The sequence below is a fragment of the Taudactylus pleione genome, unplaced genomic scaffold, assembly GCF_031769625.1.
Source record: "Taudactylus pleione unplaced genomic scaffold, aTauple2 ptg000609l, whole genome shotgun sequence".
Taxonomy (NCBI): Eukaryota; Metazoa; Chordata; class Amphibia; order Anura; family Myobatrachidae; genus Taudactylus; species Taudactylus pleione.
Window position 1 is genome coordinate 9,063,262 of NW_028285011.1, and position 24,073 is coordinate 9,087,334.

The following is a 24,073-nucleotide window of genomic DNA, read 5'->3' on the forward strand; positions in this document are numbered from 1 at the left end:
ATTATTTATGCACCTGACTGTATACAATATATATATATATATATATATATATATATATATATATATATACATTCAGATGATACTTAGTATTTACAGGTAAACACTAAAACCGCAAATATTGAATGATAGACTCCTTAGTGTGAAAACTCATAAAGGTACATTGTAAAACATAAAACAAAAACATTAACTCTACATATGCAAATTCTACTTTTATTTTTGTGATTATTGCAAATTGTCTAGCATTCCTTCTTTCTAATATTGCTCAAAGTGATTGCTTTTTACCCTTAAACTTAAAATGTATATGTACAATAATTCAGTGCAAATCCACATTACTTTCTTGCCTTTTATGAAAGATTATCTGGACTATTTATAAAGCCTTGACAATCCCACAAATGGTAGGGTTCATGGAAAAGCCAACTCTTCATTATGAAGATCAGGAAACAACTGAGCACACTTTGTTGTTGGAAAATAGACCACATTATGGATCAATATAGATAAATCCGAATAATAAATACATAAGTGAACAATATTTCAGGCAGCTTAGAATGTAAACTAAGTATTCTGTGCTTGTACAATAAATATCCCTGAAAAGGTTTTCTAAACAGCTGACTGGTGCTCGCTACAAACATAGATGGTGCTGGGACGTATTCTTCTCCTTTTCCTCCCTGGAACTTGTGGTAGAATCTTAAACGTTTTGGGCATAAACTCCATGCAGGCATCACGGAACTTCTTGATTCTCCAACAGTATATGACAGGGTTGAATACAGACTTAAGATAACTGAGCCACAAGATACAAGTACTAATAACGTAAAATGAGGAACTATAGTAGAAAGTCCTACTAAAGACTGACAGCAAACTGAATACAGAATGTGGAAGCCAACATAGAGAGAAACCAATAAAGAGAATTAATATGGTGGTGAAGGCCCTGGTCTTGAAACTCATGTCCACATTCATTTGATGAGGCCTCTGCAGTCCTATCAACCCTAACTTGCTTACTTGGCTCAGACACAGACTCTCTGCATGGTTGTGAATCCTAACAGCATTTCGTCTGACCGTGTTCAGGATGCATAGATAAGAGTAGAGCATTACGCTAAAAGGGATGAAGAACACTGCTATGACGAGCATTACTGCATATGCCCTATCAGCTGAAAATTCAGTGTATCCTAAAACGCATTGAGGTGCACGTGTTGGAACTTCCACTAATGTCCAGCCGACAACAGACGGAAAAGAAATGCAAAAAGACAACACCCAAGAGGTGGCGATCATGATCTTGGCACGGTGTGGGTTTAACTTATCCTGTCTCTGTACAATGATCAGAAAGCGATCCACACTGATTATAAGTAATATGGCAACTCCTTCTAATACAAAGAACCAGTAGAGCATGGCTGATATCTGGCAAAACTGAGTTCCAAAGTGCCAGCTCCCAGTGATAATTGTAACGGCAGTGAAAGGCATGCAGAAGAGAGACAGCATGATGTCAGAGAATGCCAGCGTTGCAAGAAGGAGATTGATTGCTGAACGCATGGCTGGCTTCTGATATACAATAAGGCAAACAATGGCATTGCCCAAGAAAGCAATGACAATCATAAGTACCATTATTATTGCCAATAATATCCTGAGAGGGGTGGGGAATGCAGCAAATGTGAAATCTGGGCTCACTGTAGTCACATTCAGATTGGAAAAAGTGCAGCTGTCAAGAGCGGTGGTGTTGCAGTCCATTGTTACAAGGATAGCACAGAGAATCCTATCTGTGATGTTCTGTAGTGTTTGGATTCCATAGTTTAGACATTAGAACAGATTTCATTTGCACTTGTTAGCAGAAGAATCTTCCAAAACTTCTTACATCTTCAAAGATCTGGTAATAAGACACGAAAAACACATGTGAGGGACACATACGTATATTACATTCATTGCAAAAGATTTATGGTCAGTTAGAGGTATGTACTATCTTAATAAACAAATCTTTCCTTTTTTATAGAATCTAGTCTTTAATCACAATGTAAACAACCATATAATAGGCATAACTGGGACAGCTGGATGATAAGTTATGATGGATAGAGTTTGGCAGAAGATAATATAAGAAAATAAATGACATATTGCATTACATTTCTTTTATGTTGGCTGAAGAGACGAGAGTGATCGGTATCGCTCAGCAGTTTTCCAGCACTAATGCCCAGCTGACTGCAATAGGTCACTGTAATAAAGTGGTGTCTGTAGGTTAGCAGGGCACTGTACCAGTGGTGATACCTTTCATTTACTAAAGTCATTTAATAATGCCAATGACAGACTGTAAAGGTTTGCAAGGTTTCTACTTTACTCACATTTTGTCACAGCAGCTTTATCATTTGTTGGTTCTTCCTCAGCTGAAGACAAAAAAAGTAGCACCCTTTACTGGTGGCAAAAGTTTACTCAACAACATATTATACATCTCTATGAATCCTTACTGAATTGTATTGTTGACCCCATCAATACACATGCTAAGCTTCAGAATAAATAAGTATAAATCATTTAAGAGATCATTACACATTTTGGTGATAACTACAGTCAATCCAGGTACATTTAATGACTAAGGAGAACCAAGATTTATGTTCTGGATTGTAGAGGACAAACAGCTATAGATGTGAATGCAGCTCCAAACTGCACAGATACTGCTGAAACAGACCCGCCGGATTTTTTATTTTTTCTTTAAATAGCAAGATAAGGGCCCCATTTAACAAAGATACATTACCCCTTTCACTAGTGCACGCAGGAGGAATTTCTGAGTACCCAGAACCCCTCCCTGACAGACTCAACAGCAGACATCATTTTATTAAGCCCCATCCCCCTTGTGGCCAAATGTTGCGATTCGCGGGTCAATAGGAGACGGAGCCAATTTGACGAGATTCCATTAGAATCAAGTAATTTGGCACCATCCCCCCTCGATTGACTTGCGAATCCCAGCATTTTGCCGCTAGGGGAGGGGCCTAATGATATGGTGGCAGCCTTCCAGGTCCCGTCCCCATTAGATCTTCAACCCAGCTGCTGCAAGGTAAGTGTGTGTGTGTAATACAGGTGTGACATATGTGTGTCAGTGGCATCACAAGGAGGGTGTGGGCCGCCCCAGCGTGTCACCTGCCGAGGGGGCGACACCAAAAACCTGACCTCCCTTTTTTGCTGGCGCACACTACAACCCTCCCCACAACAGGTGTCACCACAGGGAGGGACACCACTGATGTGTGTGTGTGTGTGTATATATATATATATATATATATATATATATACATACACACAGTATATGACATAAGTATCGGCGATCGCGCTGAGCCAAAAAAGATGTGGGTCCTACTTGACCTTTTATGGGTCCCATCTAAATACAGGTTTTCTGTAAATCTAACAATTTAGCAGCTACAGCCCATGAAGCATGTAGCAGATGACATTGGCCTTGGTAGAAAAGAAAACATAGACAATGGCCCCCACATGCAGAAAAACACAAACACTGGCCCTGGTAGTCAAAAACCTAAACACATTAACCCCTATATCAGTGGTTCCCAAACTGTGCGCCGTGACACCCTGGGGTGCCTTGGGACACTTGCAGGGGTGCCTCAGGTTGGTGGTCCAGCACCAAATCAAATTATTTATGGTCAATGTAACTTAAATATGTGGACAAACAGAAGCGCAAACCTGTCCACCACCACATAACTAAACCTAAGGATGACAGGTAAGCGCAATTTACTTCACTTTACTAAATTTTTTTCTGAATAACAAACTTTTGGCTTAAGGGTGCCATGAAAACAATGCTGGTAACTCTAGGGCACAGTGATTCAAAAACATTTGGGAACCACTGCCCTACATGAAGAAAAACACACACATTGGCCCCAATAGGATAAAATATAAACACAATGGCCTCCACAGGAATAAATAAAAAAAAAAAAAAAATTTGCCCCCACAGGCAGTTGCGTATCTATAATGGGTGCAGTGTCCATGGGTGCAGTGACCCGGGTCCATGTGCTGAGAGTCGCCTGCGGTGACTGCTGTGCCTGTCCGTCCTGGTCTGCACTGACTCCTCCTCTCCGTCCCGGGCGTGCTGTGACTCCTGCTGTCTGTCCCAGTCTGTGCTTATCCTCCTGTACGTCCCGGCTGTCTGGTGTATCCTAACTCCGGCTGCATAGAGCTCTCCGGTAAGAGGGTCTATGTGTGGCCAGGGATTGCAGAAAGGCTCCAGAGAAATAGTGGTGTGACCACGAGGGGGGCGGCATGGCTGCGGAGGAGTGGTTTGCCGGCTGGTACCCCCCTGGTTGTGTGGCTATTTGGGGGGGGGGGGGCTAGCTGCTCAGTAATGTGACCGCAGGGGGGGGTTGTTTGTCCGGGGGGAAGCTGCACAGCAATGTCGCTGCAGTGCGGCGGTTTGCCTGGGGGTACCCCCTCAGTAGTGTGGCTATGTGATATGGTTGCCTAGGGGGTAGGTGCTCAGGAATGTGGCATTTTGTGGACTAGTATATTGTGTATAACAGTTGCATAACACACAGAGCTGCGCTCCTTACTCACTCCTGTGATTTTTTGGGGGGACGGTAGTCTGGCTCCTACATTTTCATCCTGGCTCCTAGATTTTCGAAAAAATTTGTCAAGCCCTGGGCTACAGGGATATGATGCTGCTCCCTGACCCGGCGTGAACACGGCCCCTGCATCCAGTGTGCGGAAGCTGCAGAAGACTGTGTTCTCTGGCATGGCTGCACTGACAGGGGTCCAGTAGGTCTCAGCGGGTAGTGGGTCAGGGTTTGGTGCTGCGGGGTTAGTGGGTGAATGTCTGGTGTTGGGAGGGCTGAACTTCCCGCGGCTGCTGCTAACAGTGAAGAGTGGCAAGCGGCCAGAAGGGGGTATTACCCTTTGGCAAACAATAGAAATGGGGGGTGGCTGCTACTACGACTACTACTTTAAGTAGTTATCTACCCTTACCCCCTCCCTACCCCCAGCACTGTCTGCCCTTACTCCCAACTGCCCCATATTCTCCCTACCTTTACCATCTCTACCCCAACTGCTGCTTGTCATTAACCTTCTCTACCTCACTGCTACCTGCCACCAGCACTGTCCCAACCACTGCCTGCCCTTACCACCCATAATATGTGATGGGACCCCCAAAAAATGGAGTAGGACCCCAATATTTTAAGGTGAGTTGTCCCTGGGACTATTATTAACAGAATGTGCCTTATATGATTCAGCATTTATTGATTTTTGTCTCCAACTATTAGAATTCGCTTTGACAAAAAAAAATGTCTATTTTGACGGTGCCTTTTACCTTCAAATTAACAGATGTGCAATGGGCTCTGCTGTAGCACCTAGCTATGCTAATTCCTATATGTTTGTTATGGAACAGAGTAGATTTTTTGATAGACTGGAGATGGCTTCTAGAATTTTATTTTATTCTAGGTATATAGACAATTTATTTCTGATTTGGAATGAAACAGATCTTATGTTTCTTGACTTTATCAAACATCATAACCTGAGTGTTTGTCCTGTAAAATTTACCATCAGATTGCATCAAAAGTCTATTGATTTTCTTGATGTTCAAATTTCCAGGGATAACGAAATGTTCACTACTTCTGTACATTACAAGGAAACAGACAGGAATACCCTTTTGCAACTTCAGAGCTGTCACCCACATTCTTTAAAGTATGGGCTTCCGTTTTCCCAGATGATTAGGATAAAACGTATCAATAGTAAGACTGAGACAGAAGCTATATTACAAATTAATCATCTGATCGATAAATTTGTATCCCGTGGTTATTCCAGGGAGAGTCTGAATAAAACTAAAAATAACGTTTTACAAATAGACCGTGATACATTACTGGTCAAAACAAATAAGAGCCTTACTAACGCTTACTTACCTTGGGTGAATCGGTTGAATGTTCGGTCCCCTAAAATTAATCAGATAGCTAAACAACATTGGCCTATTTATAACATCTGATGCAAGCTTGAAACGATCAGATATGAGATTCATGTCCTGTTATTCTCGTGGCAGGAATCTAAGGGATTTACTTGTGAAATCCGATATTACCAACAAAAGTGAGGTTATTTCTACACATTTCCTGTCTAAAAAGAAATTAGGCTATTTTAAATGTAATTGTGTCACATGTAGGTACCTGATACAGGGAGACTAATTTTTTCACCCACATTCAGGTAAAAAATACCAGATCCGCCATAGACTTACTTGTAATAGCTCCTATGTAGTATATCAAATCATTTGCCCTTGTGGTCTTTCATACGTGGGTAAGACACAATGCAAGTTTAAGGAGCGGATGGCTACCCATCGCTCCACGATTAGAGCTGCTCTTGCTAGCGGTTCTAGTGATCAGCCTGTGGCTCGCCACTTTGTGGAGGCCAAGCACAATCTGGCATGTCTGAAATACCCTTTGATCGATCATATTCCCCCTGCTGTTTAGGGGAGGTGACAGAGATCGACGGCTGCTCTGCTGTGAGGCATGGTAGATACACCATTTAGATGTTATTTCTCCTAGGGGTTTAAATTAATCTTTATGCTTGACTTCGTCTTGATTTATATATGCATTCTGAGACTGTATATGTACATGGATTTGCTCATTGTTTATTTCTCATTATGTTTAGCCTTGTTACTATGGTGATGGTACACGTGGTGTTATCAGTTATTGCGGGCCATGCGTGATGACGTCATCAAGCCGCTTCCGGACGGGTGTGTGGTCCCGCTACTGTCGTGGCGTGTGCACTTGGGTGAAAACTACTTAAGGTAAGCTGTATTTGTTCTCCCTTATCCTGACGATAGTGTATCTAACACTGAAACGTTGATTCATCCCTGTGTCTCTGCCTGTTTATTGCGCCGAGTGCCGCACCTGATTTTTGTATATATATATAATGTGTGTGGAAACCCCTTTTAGCAAGTTTACTGAAGGGATTTTGTGCTCCTTTCAATATTTAACAAACAGCGGTAAACTAATATTCCTGCTGCTTGTCATGGTAACACTTACGCCATGTATGTGTGTTAATTGTTGGCGAGATTGGTTGATTCATGGCGAGAGCGATACGCAGCAACAGCCTTTCTGGCTTCAGCAAAGCCTTCCAGACATCACCAAGTCATGGCGACAGCCAGTCTACACATGTGCGTGAAAGTGTCACGAACATGTGAAGACTGGCTGTCGCCATGCGCATGACACAGTGGCAGTGATAAGCTGGCAGCAACAGAGTGGAGGATGCCACCGAGGAGGGGGACGTTGCTGGACCGTACCGTAGAGGTAAGTAATGTTGAATACCAGTGGAATATTAGTTATTATCACTGAAATACTAAACTAAATATGCAGCTGGTATTAAGTAATGTTCATTGTTAAATAGGGCCCTAACTACCTACAGATCGTTATCTCCTTTTCTAAATACTAGAAAGTATGGCTGTGAGAAAAAAAGAGGCGTGGCCTCGAAGGAAAGGGACGTGGTCACACAATAGTATTCCCAATTCAAATGACGCCACACAGTAGCACAATCTTCATTCACATCACACCACATAGTAGTGTCCCTTATTCACGTATGACACACAGCAGTGCCCCTTTTACGCAATGCCCACATGTGCCCCTTAAACACAATTCCCACAGTAGTAGTGCTCCTTACACTAATGCCCACTGTAGTGGTGCCTCTTATGCAATGCACACTGTAGTGGTGCCTTTATACAATGCCCTCAGTAGTGGTGCCCCTTATGCAGTGCCCCCAGTAGTGGTAATGCCCCTTATGCAATGCCCACTGTAGTGGTGCACCTTATGCAATGCTCACTGTAGTGGTGCCCCTTATGCAGTGCCCTCAGTAGTGGTAGTTAACTTATGCAGTGCCCCTTATGCAGAGCCCACAGCAGTGGTGCCCCTTATGCAGTTCCCCCAGGAGTATTGCCCCTTATGCAGTGCCCCCTATGCAATGCCCTCGTTAGTAATCCCCCTGTAACAGTGCCCCCAATAGTAGTGACCCTAGTAGTAATACCCCCTGTAGTAGTGCCCCCAATAGTAATGTCCCATGATTAATGCCCCCATTAGTAGTGCCCCTGAGTAATGCCCCCAGTAGTAATTCCCCCTGTAGTAATGCCCCCAGTAATACTGCCCCCTATAGTGAAGCCTCTTACACAAAAAAACCAAAAACACAAACACTTTTCTTAAATCCCACATCCGCTGCCGTCTTGTCCACCTGGCAGCTCCTCTGAAGTATGAGAGAGACGTCATAACGCCTCTCCCATAGTGCACTGCACACTGCGGGAACCAGAAGCCGGAGCTCAGATGTGAGCTCCAGCCTCCGGCTGTCACTGCGGGGAGGGAGCCGGGCGCCCGCTGGTAACAAAATCTCAGCGGGTGCCCGGCAAATGGAGCCTCCCTTCGGTGCTGGGCTGAAGTGGGTCGGAGTGGTTCAGTCTCCAAATAGAAGTAACGTAACGCAGTTCTGCCCTGTTCTGGCCCACTTTAACCCCTGGCTGTGAGGAATATGCTTGCAGACTGTCATGTGGTGGCACAGGATAGGGAAGAGGGGGAAGTATTTTATAGTGCTGTGGTTCTCAAACTCGATCCTCAGGACCCCACGGGATCGTTATGAGTGACCGCCGCATGTATGCCCGGCGGTTCAAATCCCGACAGCAGAAGACCGGCAGGTATGCAAATCTCGATTGGTAAGTATAATCCCTAATATTTCCCCCCCTAACCCTCCCTTAGGGGTACCTAACCCTAACCTCCCCCCCTAGTGCCTAAACCTAACCCCCCTGTTCCCGCAGGCTAAACCTAAGTCTCCCAGGGGGGGGTTCAACTCTAACCTCCCCCTGGGAGTGCCTAACCCTAACCCCCCCCCCTTTCCCTAGCCTAACCCTAACCCTCCCGGCGGCTATCCGCGCCGACAGCCCACCTCCGTTCGGTATGCTGGGCATCGGGCTCCCAGCGTAGGTAAAATGACAGGCGTCGGGATTTCGACGAGTATCATTAGACCCCTGCCGGGATTAAACAGTCGGGATGACGGCAGTCGGCATTTCGAAAGTCGGCATCCCGACCACAAACAGGTCACGTTTTCCAGGTCACCCAGCAGGTGTATTCATTACTCACTGACACATTTTAAAAGATTCACAGGTGGAGATAATTATTTATATGGGAAATGGGTCTCAGACTGCACACCTTGAACATATATCTATCTATATCTCTCTCTCATATATATATATATATATATAGAATTGGAGGTGCTACCTGTGGAGACAATTGATATATGCACAAAAAAAAGAAGTACAGGTGCTCAACTCCAAATTAACTGATTGTATATAAATAAATACATTTTTGCATCCGGGTAACCTCTGTCGGGTAGGTCCCTAACATACTAGGATTCAAATCCAGAGCGCAGGACACCCCCAAACTGGCCCAGCTAAGCCGCCCCAGGGCACCGCCATAGTAAGAAAAGTGCAGTGTAAAAGAGATAGTTAAGAGCAGCCAGGCAGGAGATAATTATTTCACTTGTGATTCTGTGAGGAGACATGGAAAACATGCACTTTTTGGGGTCCTCAGGACCGAGTTTGAGAACCTGTGGTCTAGTGCATACTGTGGACATTTCAAATGTTTGACATAATTAGCTCCTGTCTAAAGTGGCCGGGAGCGAATTAAATTGTTTTGGGCAACCAGTCTGGAGGCTGCACCTATTGAGCATTTCTGCTTGCACCCTTTTCACGTGCTAGCAGAAGTACGGCTTTGGGAATGGGCGCTTGTGCAGCGTGCCAGGCACAAGCTCTCATTGTGTTTCTTAGCATTTTAATTACACCTTTCACCTGTGTATCACCTATTAACACATAGTTTTTGCTTTATTCTTATTAACACTTACTAACACTTTAATCTTTCACTTGTGTGCTTCCTTGGATGCTTCCCTGGGGTGGCTGGCCTTCTCTGGCTTTTTGGGGTTCTGCACGCCAGACTTTGACCAAGTATTAGAGAAGCCGTGACATTGCCTGGAGGCTTAGCCATATTTTTGCAACTGTGAGCTCTGAATTATCTACAGCCGTGTAGTTTTTAAAATCTTATTACTGATTTCATTCTGAGTGCTGGGGGATTACTTTTTGCTGTTTCTTTTACACCATTGTGACCTGCGTGGGGCTGGTTGCGCAAACAATTGATTTAGCTCCCATCTAAAGTGGCTGGGAACAAATTACATTGTTCTGGGCGACCAGCCCCAAGGCTCCACTTACTGCGCATTTCCGCTCACACTCTCCTGAGGTGAGAGCAGAAATATGAATAAAGTAGGGCTTTGCGGCTGGGTGCTCGTGCAGCATGCCCGGCACTTAGCACAGGAGAAGCTGTTTTACGCGAGAATGTCGCCATCGCAACCAGAGTGGGACTCGTTGCACATACAATTATATTAGGTTCCAATCATTATAGACAGAAGCTAATTCTGTCAAACAATTGAATCACCCCCACCGTGTTCAGAACAGTGGACCTCATTCAGAGCCAGTCGTAAGCGGCCGCTCGGTCGTACGCTTAACGATCGAGAATCAGAAAAAAAAAACAATCGCATGGCCGGGCGATCGCAACCAAAGTGACGCACATACATGATCAAAGCACTTCCTCTAGCTAACGAGTGATAGCAGTTAGCGATCGAGTCAATCGTTGTCAATCGCTGTATGTTAATTTTCTTCTGATGGTTGCGGCCGCTTGTGTTGTTTGCAAATTACACCAAAAATTAACAAAAAAACGCATAGAATAAGCCATCGCCATGAAAATGTATTCTTATTATTCGCTAATGCAAACGCAACTGAATCAATTACAAGCCAATTAGCAGTGTTATTAGCAACAACAAACGATTATTAGCTGCTTGCATTGTGTGGCACAAAATAGAAACATCAAACATAACATCAGTCACGTTCGATAGTATCGATTGTACTCTGGGGCTTGAGAGAGCACATACCCAACCTCAAGCTGTATGATCAACCAGGACTCTAACCTGCTCGCAGAGTGACGTTTTACTACTTCCGGCCTTCTATGTCGGTCGTAGCAGGAAATTTATGTACGCCCCTGAAACGCCCTGAAAACGGTGAGGAACGCCTACGTTTTTAGACCACCACCCCCGTCAACACCCACAAACGGCCTTTCATGTCAATCAACTCTCGTAAACCACTTCCTGCTCATAAGCCGTACTATCGACAGCATTGTGGATCGCAAGGTCTCGTGCGCACAAATAACCGTACGCATGCGTGGTTTGGAAACATCAGATGCGTACGACCAAGCGGCCGCTTACAACCGACTCTGAATGAGGTCCAGTGTTTCCAAGCCTCTCTGATCACTAGAGTTTATTATGTATCCATGTGGCTGTGGTTGCCATGTGGTAGTCACATAAAGCTATGGTAAGGCTGCAGAGATATCAATCATTAATAGTCTGAAAAACAACTTATTCAAAAAATTGAATTACCAAGAAGCCTCTTATAGCCTACCACAGTGATTTATGTTACACCTCATTTTTATTGGATAGCTGTTTTAGAAATTATTTAGTTGAACCAATTACCATTGATTCAAAGTATGAACCAATAGTAATTACCAGGAAATGGCTGGGAAAGCAGAAGGACCAATTTGCCATCTGGGGTAGGAGATTTTATTTATTAAAGTGGATAACTCCATTAACACAAATGGACCATGAGTATTGTAAAAAACCCCGCGGTCTTCGGGTCTTGTCCAATCATTTGAATAGAACCAGTTTTGTGCCTTCACCTTTCATATTACTGGATAATCACATTTCCAGGCCATCCGAGCAACACACACACACAAAATAATCACACACTGAAGATTGTCCTATGTAATAAATGCAGTGCTGATGGCCCCTAACTCTTAATAATTCAAGACAAAATACAGGCTAAAATGAGAAGGGGAGGCGGCCATAATACCGACCGAGGGGACTACGGCGTTCAGAATGCCGGCGCTGGAATCCCGACACCTGCCAGAATCCTGGCGCCCGCATCCCGAAGGTAAGTAACGGGGTTAGGGTTAAGAGTAGGGGAGAGGGTTAGTTTTACAAACTAGGGGATGAGGTTAGGTTTAGGCACTGGGAAGGGAGGGTTAGGGGTAGGGAGAGGGGGAGGCTTAGGATACCGACCGACAAGTGTTGGCATCCCTTCCCTGTCCGGATGCTAGCATTGGCATTCTGACCACCGGGATCCCAATCGCTGGCATCCTGTACCCAACCCCTGAGAAGTACTTTAAGATATGAACTTAAGTTACTTTTCATGGTACAGTACTCATCACTATAAGCAGGGGCGTATCTACTCATTGGCCAGGATGGCTCTCGCCAGGGGCGCCGACCAAAGGGGGGGTGCCACCCAGCAGTGCCACAAGTAGCCAAGGGGTGGACAAGTCCCCCGGCCCCACAAGTGTAGGGCAGACCGCAGTGAGAGCGGTCTGCGGAGTTGCCGCGACCGGAAGGACGGCCACGGAGCGGAGTTCAGATGGAGATGGCACCATTTAGGGGTAAGTGATTATGTATAAATATGTTGTGTGTATGTTGTATGTTATCTTGTTGTCCTGAGGAAGGGGCGGAACGTCGACAGACTGACTGAATAAAGTCCCTCTTGTGAGGGTTTTACGTCATTAGCCTCCGAGTGCCGCCTATGATTTTGGGTATATTCTATATACACATACATACACACACATATAATACACCCCAAAACATTCTCTCTATTGGATTATATAATTATAAAAGACACATTGTAGACCGACTTTAGTACCCATTCATCTGAGCATCGAACATCCTGTAGCATATTAATGAAGAAAATAATTCTGATTACAGTCAATCACCCTGTTGCAGTGATGTCAGTCTGGCCTGGCATACAGTAAGCACCTATGCTGGGATTAATGAGACAATTTTAAAGTCCATTTGATGTTTGAAACTCCATAAAATAATGCTGCTGTTCTGCGACCATTTCTAAAATGGTATCTAATGGAACATTGCATAGATATCTGTAATATAACCACGTCATCCTCGCTATATCAGCAGCTATATAAAACAGTGACAGCTGCTAATGTACAGCATATAGCCATTGCTAAAGTCTTACAGTGACATAACGCAGAATAACGCTTATATATAAGGAAATATATGTGCTAGCTGCCGCCACCATAGCTGTGCATTGCAGGCGCTGCAGTACCTAGTCCCCGGCTGGATGCAGCTCCTCTCCCCCTCTCCTCATGTTTCCCGGATATACTACAACAGCCGAAACATACAGTACACACAGCCACCGAGGCTCACCCGCAGCAGCACCGTGGGTTCCGGCACATGTCCTCTTCTATTCGATCGGAGCACAGCTGGACCAGCCACCCAGGCTGCCATGAATGCTCCACAGTCCACTCCACACCGACTAATGCCTTCTAGGGGTGGGCTCAGCATTTTCTAGTCAGCGCTTGTCCTCTGAGCTGCTGCTGCTGCCTGCGCCCTCCCCACATCTTAGTCAGAGGGTCCCATATTACACACACACAAGGTACCATGCACATACCATCCTCATCTGTATAGCAGTGCTGCTGCAATGTTCTGATTTATAGTCCTATGCTGGTACAGACAGCAGCAGGGACACTGAGTCCATTCATATTCCATATACAAGTATAACATGTACAGTTCTGTATAGCTAGGCTTACCATACTATCCATTAAACCGGGTCACTCGTGAATTACACAGATTCTGTGGTTGATTAAAATCAGGTGAAATGCAGGCTTGAAGTCAGCCAGCCACAGAATCTGTGTAATACCACTTTCACACTGCCATCAAATATCCTGGGTTACTGCACATGAACGTGCAGCAAGCCGGGTTACTGCGCAGTGTGAAAGGGGCCAGTTGAAATAACCCGGGTCGAGCGACCTGGCATTTCAACTCTGGTAGCGAGCAGGGTTGAACACTAGTTCTATCTGGCTCGCGGTGTGGTGTGAATGGGTAACCAGGGTCGCGGCAACCAGCAGAGCCGTAACTAGACTTTTTGGTGCCCTGTGCCAGAAAAAGCATTGGCACCCCCCTCATTTTTCAAAAGGACATAATACACCTAAAAAAGGGCCATGGCTTCATGGGGAAGGGTCAGGGAATAGATAGGGGAGGCCAGGAGATGCTTAGGATGATATCAGAGGAAGCTACAAGCAAGCATGATAAACAGAAATTTTACAGATCCAAACAGCGCCCCCTGACCTGTGGTGCCCTGTGCGATGGCACCGGCCGCACTACCCTAGCTACGGCCCTGGCGACCAGGGTCCCATTCACTGCATAGTGAGAGCCAACACTTAGAGGTGAGATCATCTCCAAGCGCCGACTCAGCAGCGATGCTGGTGACGTCACCGACCCGGCATTAGTGCCGGGTCGGGCCGCCAGGCTGAAAGGGGACTCCGGCGGGTTGCAACTGAGATCGACCCGCCATTAGGGATGTGAAAGGGGTATAATTCATGAGTGTCTCGGTTTAAAGAGAGAGTATGGTAAGCCCAGTGGCATATCTAGTGTATTTGGAGCCCAGGGCAAAATGAGAAATGAAGCCCACCCCCAAGTATATGCGCGTCCCGAAGGCGCACACTGCAAAAAAGTGTAAACATGACACCACCATTTCTCGCCACTCTCTGAACATTCCTTTCCATATGCACCTTAGTGCCCCCAGTAGTTGTGCCTCTTATGCAATGCCCCCAGTAGTAGTGCCCCTGATGCAATGCCCCTAGTAGTAATGCCCCTCATGCAATGTCCCCAGTAGCAGTGCCCCTAATGCAATGCCCCCTGTTGCAGTGCACATTATGCAGTGCCCCCAGTAGTATTCCTTATACAGTGCCTCCAGTAGTTCCCCTTATACAGTACCCCCAGTAGTGCCTCTTATACAATGCCCCTTATACAGTGCCCCTTACATATATAACACACAGACACACAAAACAATGCTTACTTGAATCCTGACTCCTGCGCCATTGCCGTCCGCTCCTCCCGTTCGGCACTATGGGCGAGACGTCATAACGTCTCTCCCTTTACCCACTGCGGTAGCCGGAAGGTGGAGCTCATTAGTGAGCTCCAACCTGGCTAGCCCTGGGTGCAGCAGCCAATGAGAGTTCTGTCAGTGAGTGTACTACCCAGCGCGTTTGTCTTACTGTGTAGTGCGGTCCAAACTACACACTGAATCCACTGACCTGGACGGCGGCAGCCCCCCGGGCACATGCCCCGTCTAACACCCCCCCTAGTTAGGCCACTGGGTAAGCCTATGTACAGCCTATGTACAAAAGTGCAGCTTTTTAGAACTGGAGTTGTTACCCATAGCACCAATCAGATTCTGGCTATTATCTCCTAGAAGGTGCTAGATAAATATGTACTGTATAATCTGTTTGGCTGCTATGGGCAACAACTCCACTTCTAAAAACCCACACTTTTAATATATATAGTAAATATACCCCCAAGAGTACAAATCATCCATTCACTACTTTCCACCTTCTATTTTAACTTCTCCTTCATGTGCTTGATGTACATAGCAGCCCCCCTCCTCTAAACACAGTCTGGAATTGCTACATGTTGCCTCTGGTCAGGGGCGGTTTATTTGCAGGATACCCCAGAAAACAGGTGTACAGGAATCCACATATACTTACTATGCGTGTATGTATCAAATATCGGAGATATATGTTGTAAACCATTGTTTTCAATTGCCAAATCAGCACACCCTCCCACATGTCCCTTTCCACCAGGTACAAGATGCTCTGGTTTTGGACTTGCCACTTCAAGTATGATTACAGTCACCGATGATAAACTAATCAATTGATGTGAAGGGTGTTTCAACACTGGTATCTACAATAATACACTTTGCCGTAACATTGCTCAGCTGTGTCCTGTGCTGCCCCCTAAGCGCATGATGTTATGACATCATGCGCAGTGGCATCCCTATCTGCTCTGAAACCCGATGCGGGAAGTGGTGGGCTGCCTTGTAGTGCGCACTGCGAAGCGTGGCCTTGCAAGTGGGGGAGTAGCCTAGCAGCCCCACCCCCGTTTTTATCACTCCGTGGGTGTCGGAGATGCGGACTGCCCCTGCGGACCAGTTTGTTTTGCAGTCCAGGCTCCCTCACTGTCAGGAGCCGAGTGCCGCACGTAATGCTACAGTGCAGCACCCAGCTCCCGTCACTGTGGAGTTGGCAGTTTGGTGTCACCCCTCGGCGGGTGACACCCAGGGCACCACCTTCTGACGCCACTGATCATAAGTTGCACAGTGTGGACGACAGCACCGTTAAGTGCAGCACTGACCGGGGCGTCTTCAAACTGAAGAGTGTCTGGAGCGTCCAACGGATGTGAAGGGCAGCACTGCAGCAGTAACATTGGGTGCAGGGTGGCGTTCCAGGCACCCTGCTAGCCAGAAGCAAAGGCCATGGAACAGTGACAGTCCTGCCCACAGAGCCCTGAGGTTTTTGCGGCGGCATCATACATGACATGGAAAGTCCAGCAGCATAAATTGTGTACCTGGTAGAAGGGGTCATGTTGGAGGGTCTAAAACAGCCTCCATATAAAACAATAGGGGCTGCTTATTTTCAAAATTGACCAAGTCGCCTTCCGGAGCTCAGCCCCAGTAGAGGGTGTTAGCCTTTGTAGTATATTGGCTACAGATCGCAAAAGGTACTGGAAAGGGATCCCTCCCCATTCGCTCATGCGTGGTCAGCATATAGTGTAGGCTCAGTATTGTGTTCGGTTATCAGATTAGTGATCACTTCACTTATAACACACTGCAGGGACAGGCTCCTATCAGAGCCCTTGTTGCTGCGTGTGTATTTTATAGGGGTGTGCACCGGCCACTTTTCGTGTTTTGGTTTTGGATCTGGATCTTTCTTCGTGTTTGGGATCTGGATTGGTTTTGCTAAAACCACCCTTCCGTGTTTTGGGTTCTGGGTTTTGTGTTTTGGATCTGTATTTTTTAGAAAAAAAAAAAAAAAAAGCATAAAAACAGCTAAAATCACAGAATTTGTGGGTTTTTCTGCTCCTATGCTATTATTAACCTCAATAACCTTAATTTCCACTCATTTCCAGTCTATTCTGAACACCTCACAATAATGTTTTTATGTCCAAAAGGTTGCACCGAGGTAGCTGGATGACTATGCTAAGCGACACGAGTGGGCGGCACAAACACATGGCCCATCTAGGAGTGACACTGCAGTGGCAGACAGGATGGCAGTTTGAAAAACTAGGCCCCAAACAGTACATAATGCAAAGAAAAAAAAAGAGGTGCAAGATGGAATTGTCCTTGGGCCCTACCACCCACCCTTATGTTGTATAAACAGGACATGCACACTTTAACAAACCAATCATTTCAGCGCCAGGGTCTGCCACACGACTGTGGCTGAAATGATTGGTTCGTTTGGGCCCCCACAAAACAAGCTGGCAATTAATTTGTCCCTGCACAAACTGGCTCTACGGAGGCAAGATGTCGTCCTCATCCACCGATTCCTCACCCTCTTCAGTGTTGTGTACATCCTCATCCTCACAGAGTATTAATTCGTCCTCGCTGGAATCCACCACCACAGGTCCCTCTGTACGTTCTGGAGGCTGGTCTCCTTGGAAGAGTTGATAATTCATTTTTATGAACTTCATCTTCTCCACATTTTGTGGAAGCAACCTCCTACGCCTTTCGCTGACAAGGTTCCCGGCTGCACTAAACACTCTTTCGGAGTACACACTGGAGGGGGGGCAACTCAGGTAAAATAGAGCCAGTTTGTAGAGGGGCCTCCAAATTACCTCTTTTTCCTGCCAGTACAGGTACGGACTGTCTGACATGCCTACTTGGATGCTGTCACCGATGTAATCCTTTAACAGACAGATGCACGCTTGTCGCTGCTGCTTTGTGGATGCAGGTGCGGCTACAGCCCACACAATTCACAAAGACAGAAAAAAAAAGAATTTTTTATTTTTTGTGGAGCGCACTTTGAGGGTTACACCACCCTTTAACAGACAGACACACGCTTGGCGCTGCTGCTTTGACATACAGTGAACACAATTCACAAACACAGAAGAAAATGTTTTATTTTTGTTGGAGTGCACTTTGGGGGTTACACCACCCTTTAACAGACAGACGCACGCTTGTCGCTGCTGCTTTGAGGATGCAGGTGCAGCTACAGCCCACACAATTCACAAAGACAAGAAAAAAAGAATTTTTTATTTTGTGTGGAGCGCACTTTGAGGGTTACACCACTCTTTAATGGACAAGCCAGCCGGCCCTTTACTTATGGGACACAGGCGCACGCTTGGCGTTTCTCCACGTGCAGCCACAGTGCACACAATTTACAAACACAGAAAATATTTTTTTATTTGGTTTGGAGTGCACTTTGGGGGTTACAGCACCCTTTAATGGTCAAGCCAGCCGGCCCTTTACTTATGACACAGGCGCACACTTGGCGCTACTTTGTTGATGCACGTGCGACTACTGCGCACACAATTCACAAACACAAAAAAATATTTATTTTTTTGCACTCTGGGGGAGCACCCCTGATGGACAGAGCACCCCCTGGAGGAGTGGACACAGCCCCTATGGACAACAGCAGCACAGCACAGCACTACACAGCCCTAACTCCCACCCTCCCTCTTCACTGTCCACAGCCGAGTGAGAAAATGGCGCCAACGCGGGTACCTTATATAGAATCCAAAACCCGCGAGACCCGGAAGGCGGGATGATGACGTTTTGCGTTGATTTCAGATCCGAGTCAGGCGGGAAAAGTCGAGCCTGACTCGGATCGGCCTCGGATTTCAGAAATCCGAACCCGCTCACCCCTAGTATTAATACATTTGGGCGATCTTTCATTTCTTATTGTCGTAATAGGAAATTAGAATTATCGGGTCTAGAATCAGATAATTAATAATTATGCCCCTAAGAGAGCATGTGCCCATGTGCAAACTTTGGCACTGTGCCAGAGACTTGCGCATGCCCTTTTCACTGGGAACATGGCACCAGCGCAATGTGCAAGTGATTTCACTACTGAGCATGTGCAAATCTTCAGATAAATGGTGGCTGTGCAATTTTCCTGGTGATTTTTGTAGCACCGGACTTCGGAGAGGTAAGTATAATGTATAGGTGAAGGGAGTGTGCTCTGGTGCAGCATCCTCTGATTATAATGTTGTCCCCAATCACTATTGTCATCGGGAACTCACCTCCAAATGGGCTGCCTAACAAATGATAACCTGGCTGGGGTTCAAATGCAACTAATTGGCCCATATGGTGCATTTCATTTGTAAAAGGTGGTTTTAGGTATAGAACAGAGGGGCAAATATATTTATTTATTTATTAACAGTTGCTTATAAAGCGCAGCATATTCCGTTGTGCTTTACAATTGGAAACATTTATAGAACAAAACAGGGTAATAACAGACAGACATAGAGGTAAGAGGGCCCTGCTTGCAAGCTTACCATCTAATATATCAAAGGGCAGAAAAACCCTTTTGCTAGAGAAATCAGGTGTTTTTGCCAGAGAAAGAGCTTGTTTTTGCTTCCCTTTTTGGGGCATATGCATTTTACCTGATAAGACTAATTTGTTAATCAGGGCAATAAGATATTAATTGGTCTAATGTAACAAAAACAAATCTCATAGTAGCCCATTTGTCCAAAGAGAAAAAGTAAAGTGATCGTTTACGCTATAACTTTATTTCTCAGGTTGGACTCGACTTGCACAAAATCCTGACTAGGTAGTGAACCAAAATCCCCACTAGAACCAGGGCGGTTGGCAGACTCTTCTACTCTCATCTACCAGTCCATGCAGCATTCACTGCCTGGTCCTGCTTGTGTGTTCAGCCGGGTACACATTAAACGATGTGTGTGCCGGCGAACGATGTGATGGACAACATATCGTGCAGTCGTTTGACACTGCATGATCTAGTGAACGACTGCACTATATGTGTGGTTCCAGTGCAGAATTGCTCCAATGCCGGATGTCCACACCTTCCTTCAGGGTGTCCTCCGTATTCAACCTCCCTTCATCCCTCCAGTGGCACCATGGGATTTGTCAGTGGTTCTCCAGGCCCTCCAGGGCACTCCATTTGAACCCCTGGAATCTGTGGAACTCAAGTGGTTTACAGCGAAGACTCTTTCTTCTGGATCTTGCATCCGCTCGTAGGGTGTCAGAGTTAAGGGCGCTTTTCTGGCGCTCCCCATTTCTGAACTTTCATCAGGACAGGGCTGTTCTTCGAACTCGTCCTGACTTCCTTCCCAAGGTTGTTTCTCATTTCCATATTAATGAGGAAATCGTAGTCCCGGCCTTCCAATCACCAGACCTCTCGGCAGGTGAGGCCTCCTTGAATGTGGTTCGTACTCTCAGGATCTACGTGTCCCGTACAAGTTCTCTTCGGAAAACAGATTCCCTATGGATTTCACAAGAAGGGCTGGCCAGCTAACAAACAGATGGCTTCACATGACTATCTCACAGGTTTACACACAGACAGACCTTCCTGTGCCAGCTACCGTCTCTGCTAATTCCACTCACTCTGTGGGACCTTCGTGGGCAGCTCGCCGTGGCGCCTCAGCTGAACAGCTTTGTAAGGCAGCCATGTGGTCTTCTGTCAACACCTTTTTTAGGTTTTATGCCTTCGATACCTTTGCCTCTCAGGATGCTTCATTTGGATGCAGGATACTCCTCTCAGCTTAGGAGCGTCCCCACCCTTGCATACTGCTATGGGACATTCCCATGGTATCCCTGTGGATACCTATGGACCATGAAGAAGAAAATGAGAGTTATGGTAAAACTTATCTTTGTTAACTCTCTTTTGTCAAAGTCCATAGGGTCCACAGGGCGCCCGTCCTGACGCCCCTGGTTTCTCTGGGTTGGGTTTCCTGGTCACTGGTTTCCCGTCTCTTTGATGTGCGAGTGTGATTCTTCTGTGTACCAGTCTTCCTTCTCTCCTCTCCTCCCCCTGCCTTGGGCTTGTTAACAAACTGATTTGCCATAGGCTCATGGGCGGGGTCCGGTCCTTATTCATCACCTACACCCCCATGGTATCCCTGTGGACCCTATGGACTTCTAAGAAAGAGAATTAACAAAGGTAAGTTTTACCATAACTCTCATTTTCACTGTGAATTCTGAATTGCAATTGCTATCCACGAAGACATAGGAGTCTATTTACTAACAGTGTTAGGAGACAGAGTGAAAAGTGATAAGGTGCCAGCCAATCAGCTCCCAACTATCATTTTTCAAACACAGCCTGTGAGATGGCAGTTAGGAGCATATTGGCTGCACCTTATCACTTTTCAATCTGTCTCCTAACACTGCTTAGTACATAGACCCCATAGACACAGTCACAACTACAACTGTCAAGAGAGGTATCTCTTGCAATGATGATGCTGACTATTGCCAGTACTAGCTTTTCTATTCTGATTGTGGAGCTCATTCAGACCCGCTCGCTAGATGCGTTCGCTCGCTGGCAAAAAGGGGCCGGTTATTTAAATGAAGTGCTCGCACTGCGTCGCGTAAGGACACCCACTATGTTTTAGCGAGCTACGGCAAAGTGCGCTTGCAAGTGCATAAAGACACCCCCTTGCCACTCGCAACACACATCATCTCCGGGAAATGTAGGATTAATCGGGTCCATCGATAGCCATCGGAGCTGCTCGCAGGCCTTGAGGTTGCCTTAACCCGCCACAAGCACAGCGATCAGTGCGGCCTGAAATACATGTAGGTGACATGTACAATGACGCTACTTTGCTAATTATGCACGCCCTTTTGACGGCCTGACACGCCTGCATTCACACATCCACTCCCCCGTTCACAAGCACCTTCCCATAATATCACCCACAAACGGCACTATCTGCCACTCAAAGCAGCGACCTGATAGTGGCTTATGAGCAACCAAAATCAGATCGCAGAGACTGGCTTGCGCACATGCACTGCGAATTATACGCATGCGTAGAAGGGCAAAAATCGCACAGAGCGAGCGCAACTTAGCGACCGGGTCTGAATCAGGTCCTGTGTCCCTCATGCTGATAGCATTTAAATCATTACTGTTCCTGCCATATTATAACTTGTCCGTCTATTCGCCACACTCATTTTCTATTTGCATTTGGACTGCAGCAGAAGAAATCATTCCCATTTGATTTTTAAAGAATTTTTGTTTAGGTAAATAGAAATATTACATTGAGAATGTGTATTTTGCATTCATAATTTATAATGTAAACAAGTATTTTCCTTGTGTATTTGATACTTACATTGAATGTATTATTCTAGGTTTATACTGTTGGAAGAAGTGCACTCCTATGCTGCCTCCTATCCAGTACCCTGCAAGATAAACTGATTGGGCAGACATTAGGACCTCTGACATGCGCTACTTCACCTGTCTTGATGTCTCCAGGCTGCTTAAATATATATATATATATATATATATATATACACACATACACACGCATACATACACACAGTATATATAAACAAAACAACAAAGAAAGTCAATGCGCTGGTACCAAATAGTCAATCAAATAAAACAGGATACCACAGTCCTGAAATTATTTCACAAAGACATATTCAACTGGGATCGGTATGAATGACCGCCGGACCTATGTGTGGCGGTTCAAATCTCGACGATGGAAGACCGACAGCAGTGAAGATCCCGGCAGGTAATTAAGGTAAGTATAACTAACCCTCTCCCCCCCCCCCTAACCCTCCCTTAGGGGTGCCTAACCCTAACCTCCCCCCATAGTGCATAACCCTAAACCCCCCATCCCCGCAGCCTAAACCTAACCCTCCCGGGTGGTGCCTATCCCTAACCTCCCCCCAGGGGTGCCTACCCCCCCCTTCTCTAGCCTAACCCTCCTGGGGAGGGTGCCTAACCCTAAGTCCCCCCCCCAGGAGCCCCTAACCTAACCTTCCTCCCCGCCCGGCTGTCCACGCCCGCTGCCCGGCTTACCTTCGTTTGGTATACCAGGCATCGGGCTCCCGGCGTAGGGATAATGATAGGCGTCAGGATTTCAGTCAGGAAGTAGGCGGTCTGCATTTCGACCGTCGGTTTCCTGACTGCATCCCATTCAACTGTGTCGTTTTGGTCTCAATTGAAACTTTAACAGTGCACAGGCCAGCAGCCGGCGTCTTCCCCTCACACAGACCCAGATCCGAATGGGTAGAAATCTGCAATATTAGAGCACAAAAAGGGGGCACCACATCGTGCATCAAATATAAACAAAGCCTTTCTTCCATAAAAGACAAACTCCAGGTCAGTGTGCGTACCAAAGTAGGCGGTCTAGAACCAACGCAAGCATAAATAATGATGTAAATAACAATAAGGCCGGTGTTTCACCCGAATGTCTCCAGGATCTCATCCAGCCAGTGAAGCAGTTGAACAGTAACAGAGGGTCACGCCAGGCCACACCCCAAAATGTTTCGTCATTAGACTTCGTCAGGAGTCTAATGGTTGGCGTTGTTCAGAAGAGGGTTTAAATAGCAGTTTAAACCCTCTTCTGGATAACGCCAGTCAGTCTCCTGACGAAGTCTAATGACGAAACATGTTGGGATGTGGCCTGGCGTGACCCTACTGTGCGACTGCTTGACTGGCCGGATCAGATCCTGGAGACGTTTGGGCGTTCGAAACACCGGCCTTATTGTTATTTACATTATTATTTATTCTTGCGGTAGTTCTAGACCACCTACTTTGTTACGCACGCTGACCTGGAATTTATGTCTTTTATGTAATACATTCTTTGTTTTTATTTGATGCACGATGTGGCGCCCCCTTTTTGTGCTGTAATATTTCATATTATATATATATATATATATATATATATACACACACACACACCGACGGCGGCACTCACGGTAACTATCAATAAAGGGTCACACCGACCTCTCAATGAACGATTGAGAGGTCGGTGTGACTCTTTATTGCTATTCCACAAGTGCCGCAGTCGGTGGTTATTGACTGTGTTCCCAGTGGTGTTGGAGGGCACCCAGCAGAATTGGACTATTGACAGCCTTGTGGAGTGCTGAGTATTTGGTGTATAATATATATAATCTCCCAAACGGCCTGGCACACTCCTACCAATGAATATAATTGCCGCGGTGCTCACAACAATACATCCATACACCTCCAGGTGTGGCACTCGGCGGACTTTGTAAATAGTCAGCTCAATGCAGAAATGACTGCAACGTTTCGGGATC

General features: G+C 46.0%; 1 protein-coding gene across 4 annotated transcripts; it reads right to left on the reverse strand.

The window, feature by feature from the left end:
• Positions 1-224: 224 nt before the first annotated feature.
• GPR45 (G protein-coupled receptor 45) lies at positions 225-13,318 on the reverse strand. 4 transcript variants are annotated; one of them, XM_088454060.1, is made up of 3 exons: positions 13,225-13,318; positions 2,322-2,363; positions 225-1,855 (listed from the first exon to the last, which is right to left on the reverse strand). In XM_088454060.1, the coding sequence occupies exon 3, from the start codon at positions 1,717-1,719 to the stop codon at positions 598-600; it is 1,122 nt and encodes a 373-aa protein (XP_088310186.1). In that variant the 5' UTR covers positions 1,720-1,855; positions 2,322-2,363; positions 13,225-13,318; the 3' UTR covers positions 225-597. The 4 variants fall into 4 exon arrangements, with proteins under 4 accessions (XP_088310186.1, XP_088310187.1, XP_088310189.1 ...); XM_088454061.1 differs by having other exon boundaries at positions 2,106-2,363; XM_088454063.1 differs by lacking the exon at positions 2,322-2,363.
• Between the last annotated feature and the right edge of the window lie 10,755 nt (positions 13,319-24,073).

Bases quoted from the DNA above. Each gene is read 5' to 3' on its own strand.
- GPR45 (XM_088454063.1), bottom strand. From the start codon at position 1,719: ATGGACTGCAACACCACCGCTCTTGACAGCTGCACTTTTTCCAATCTG.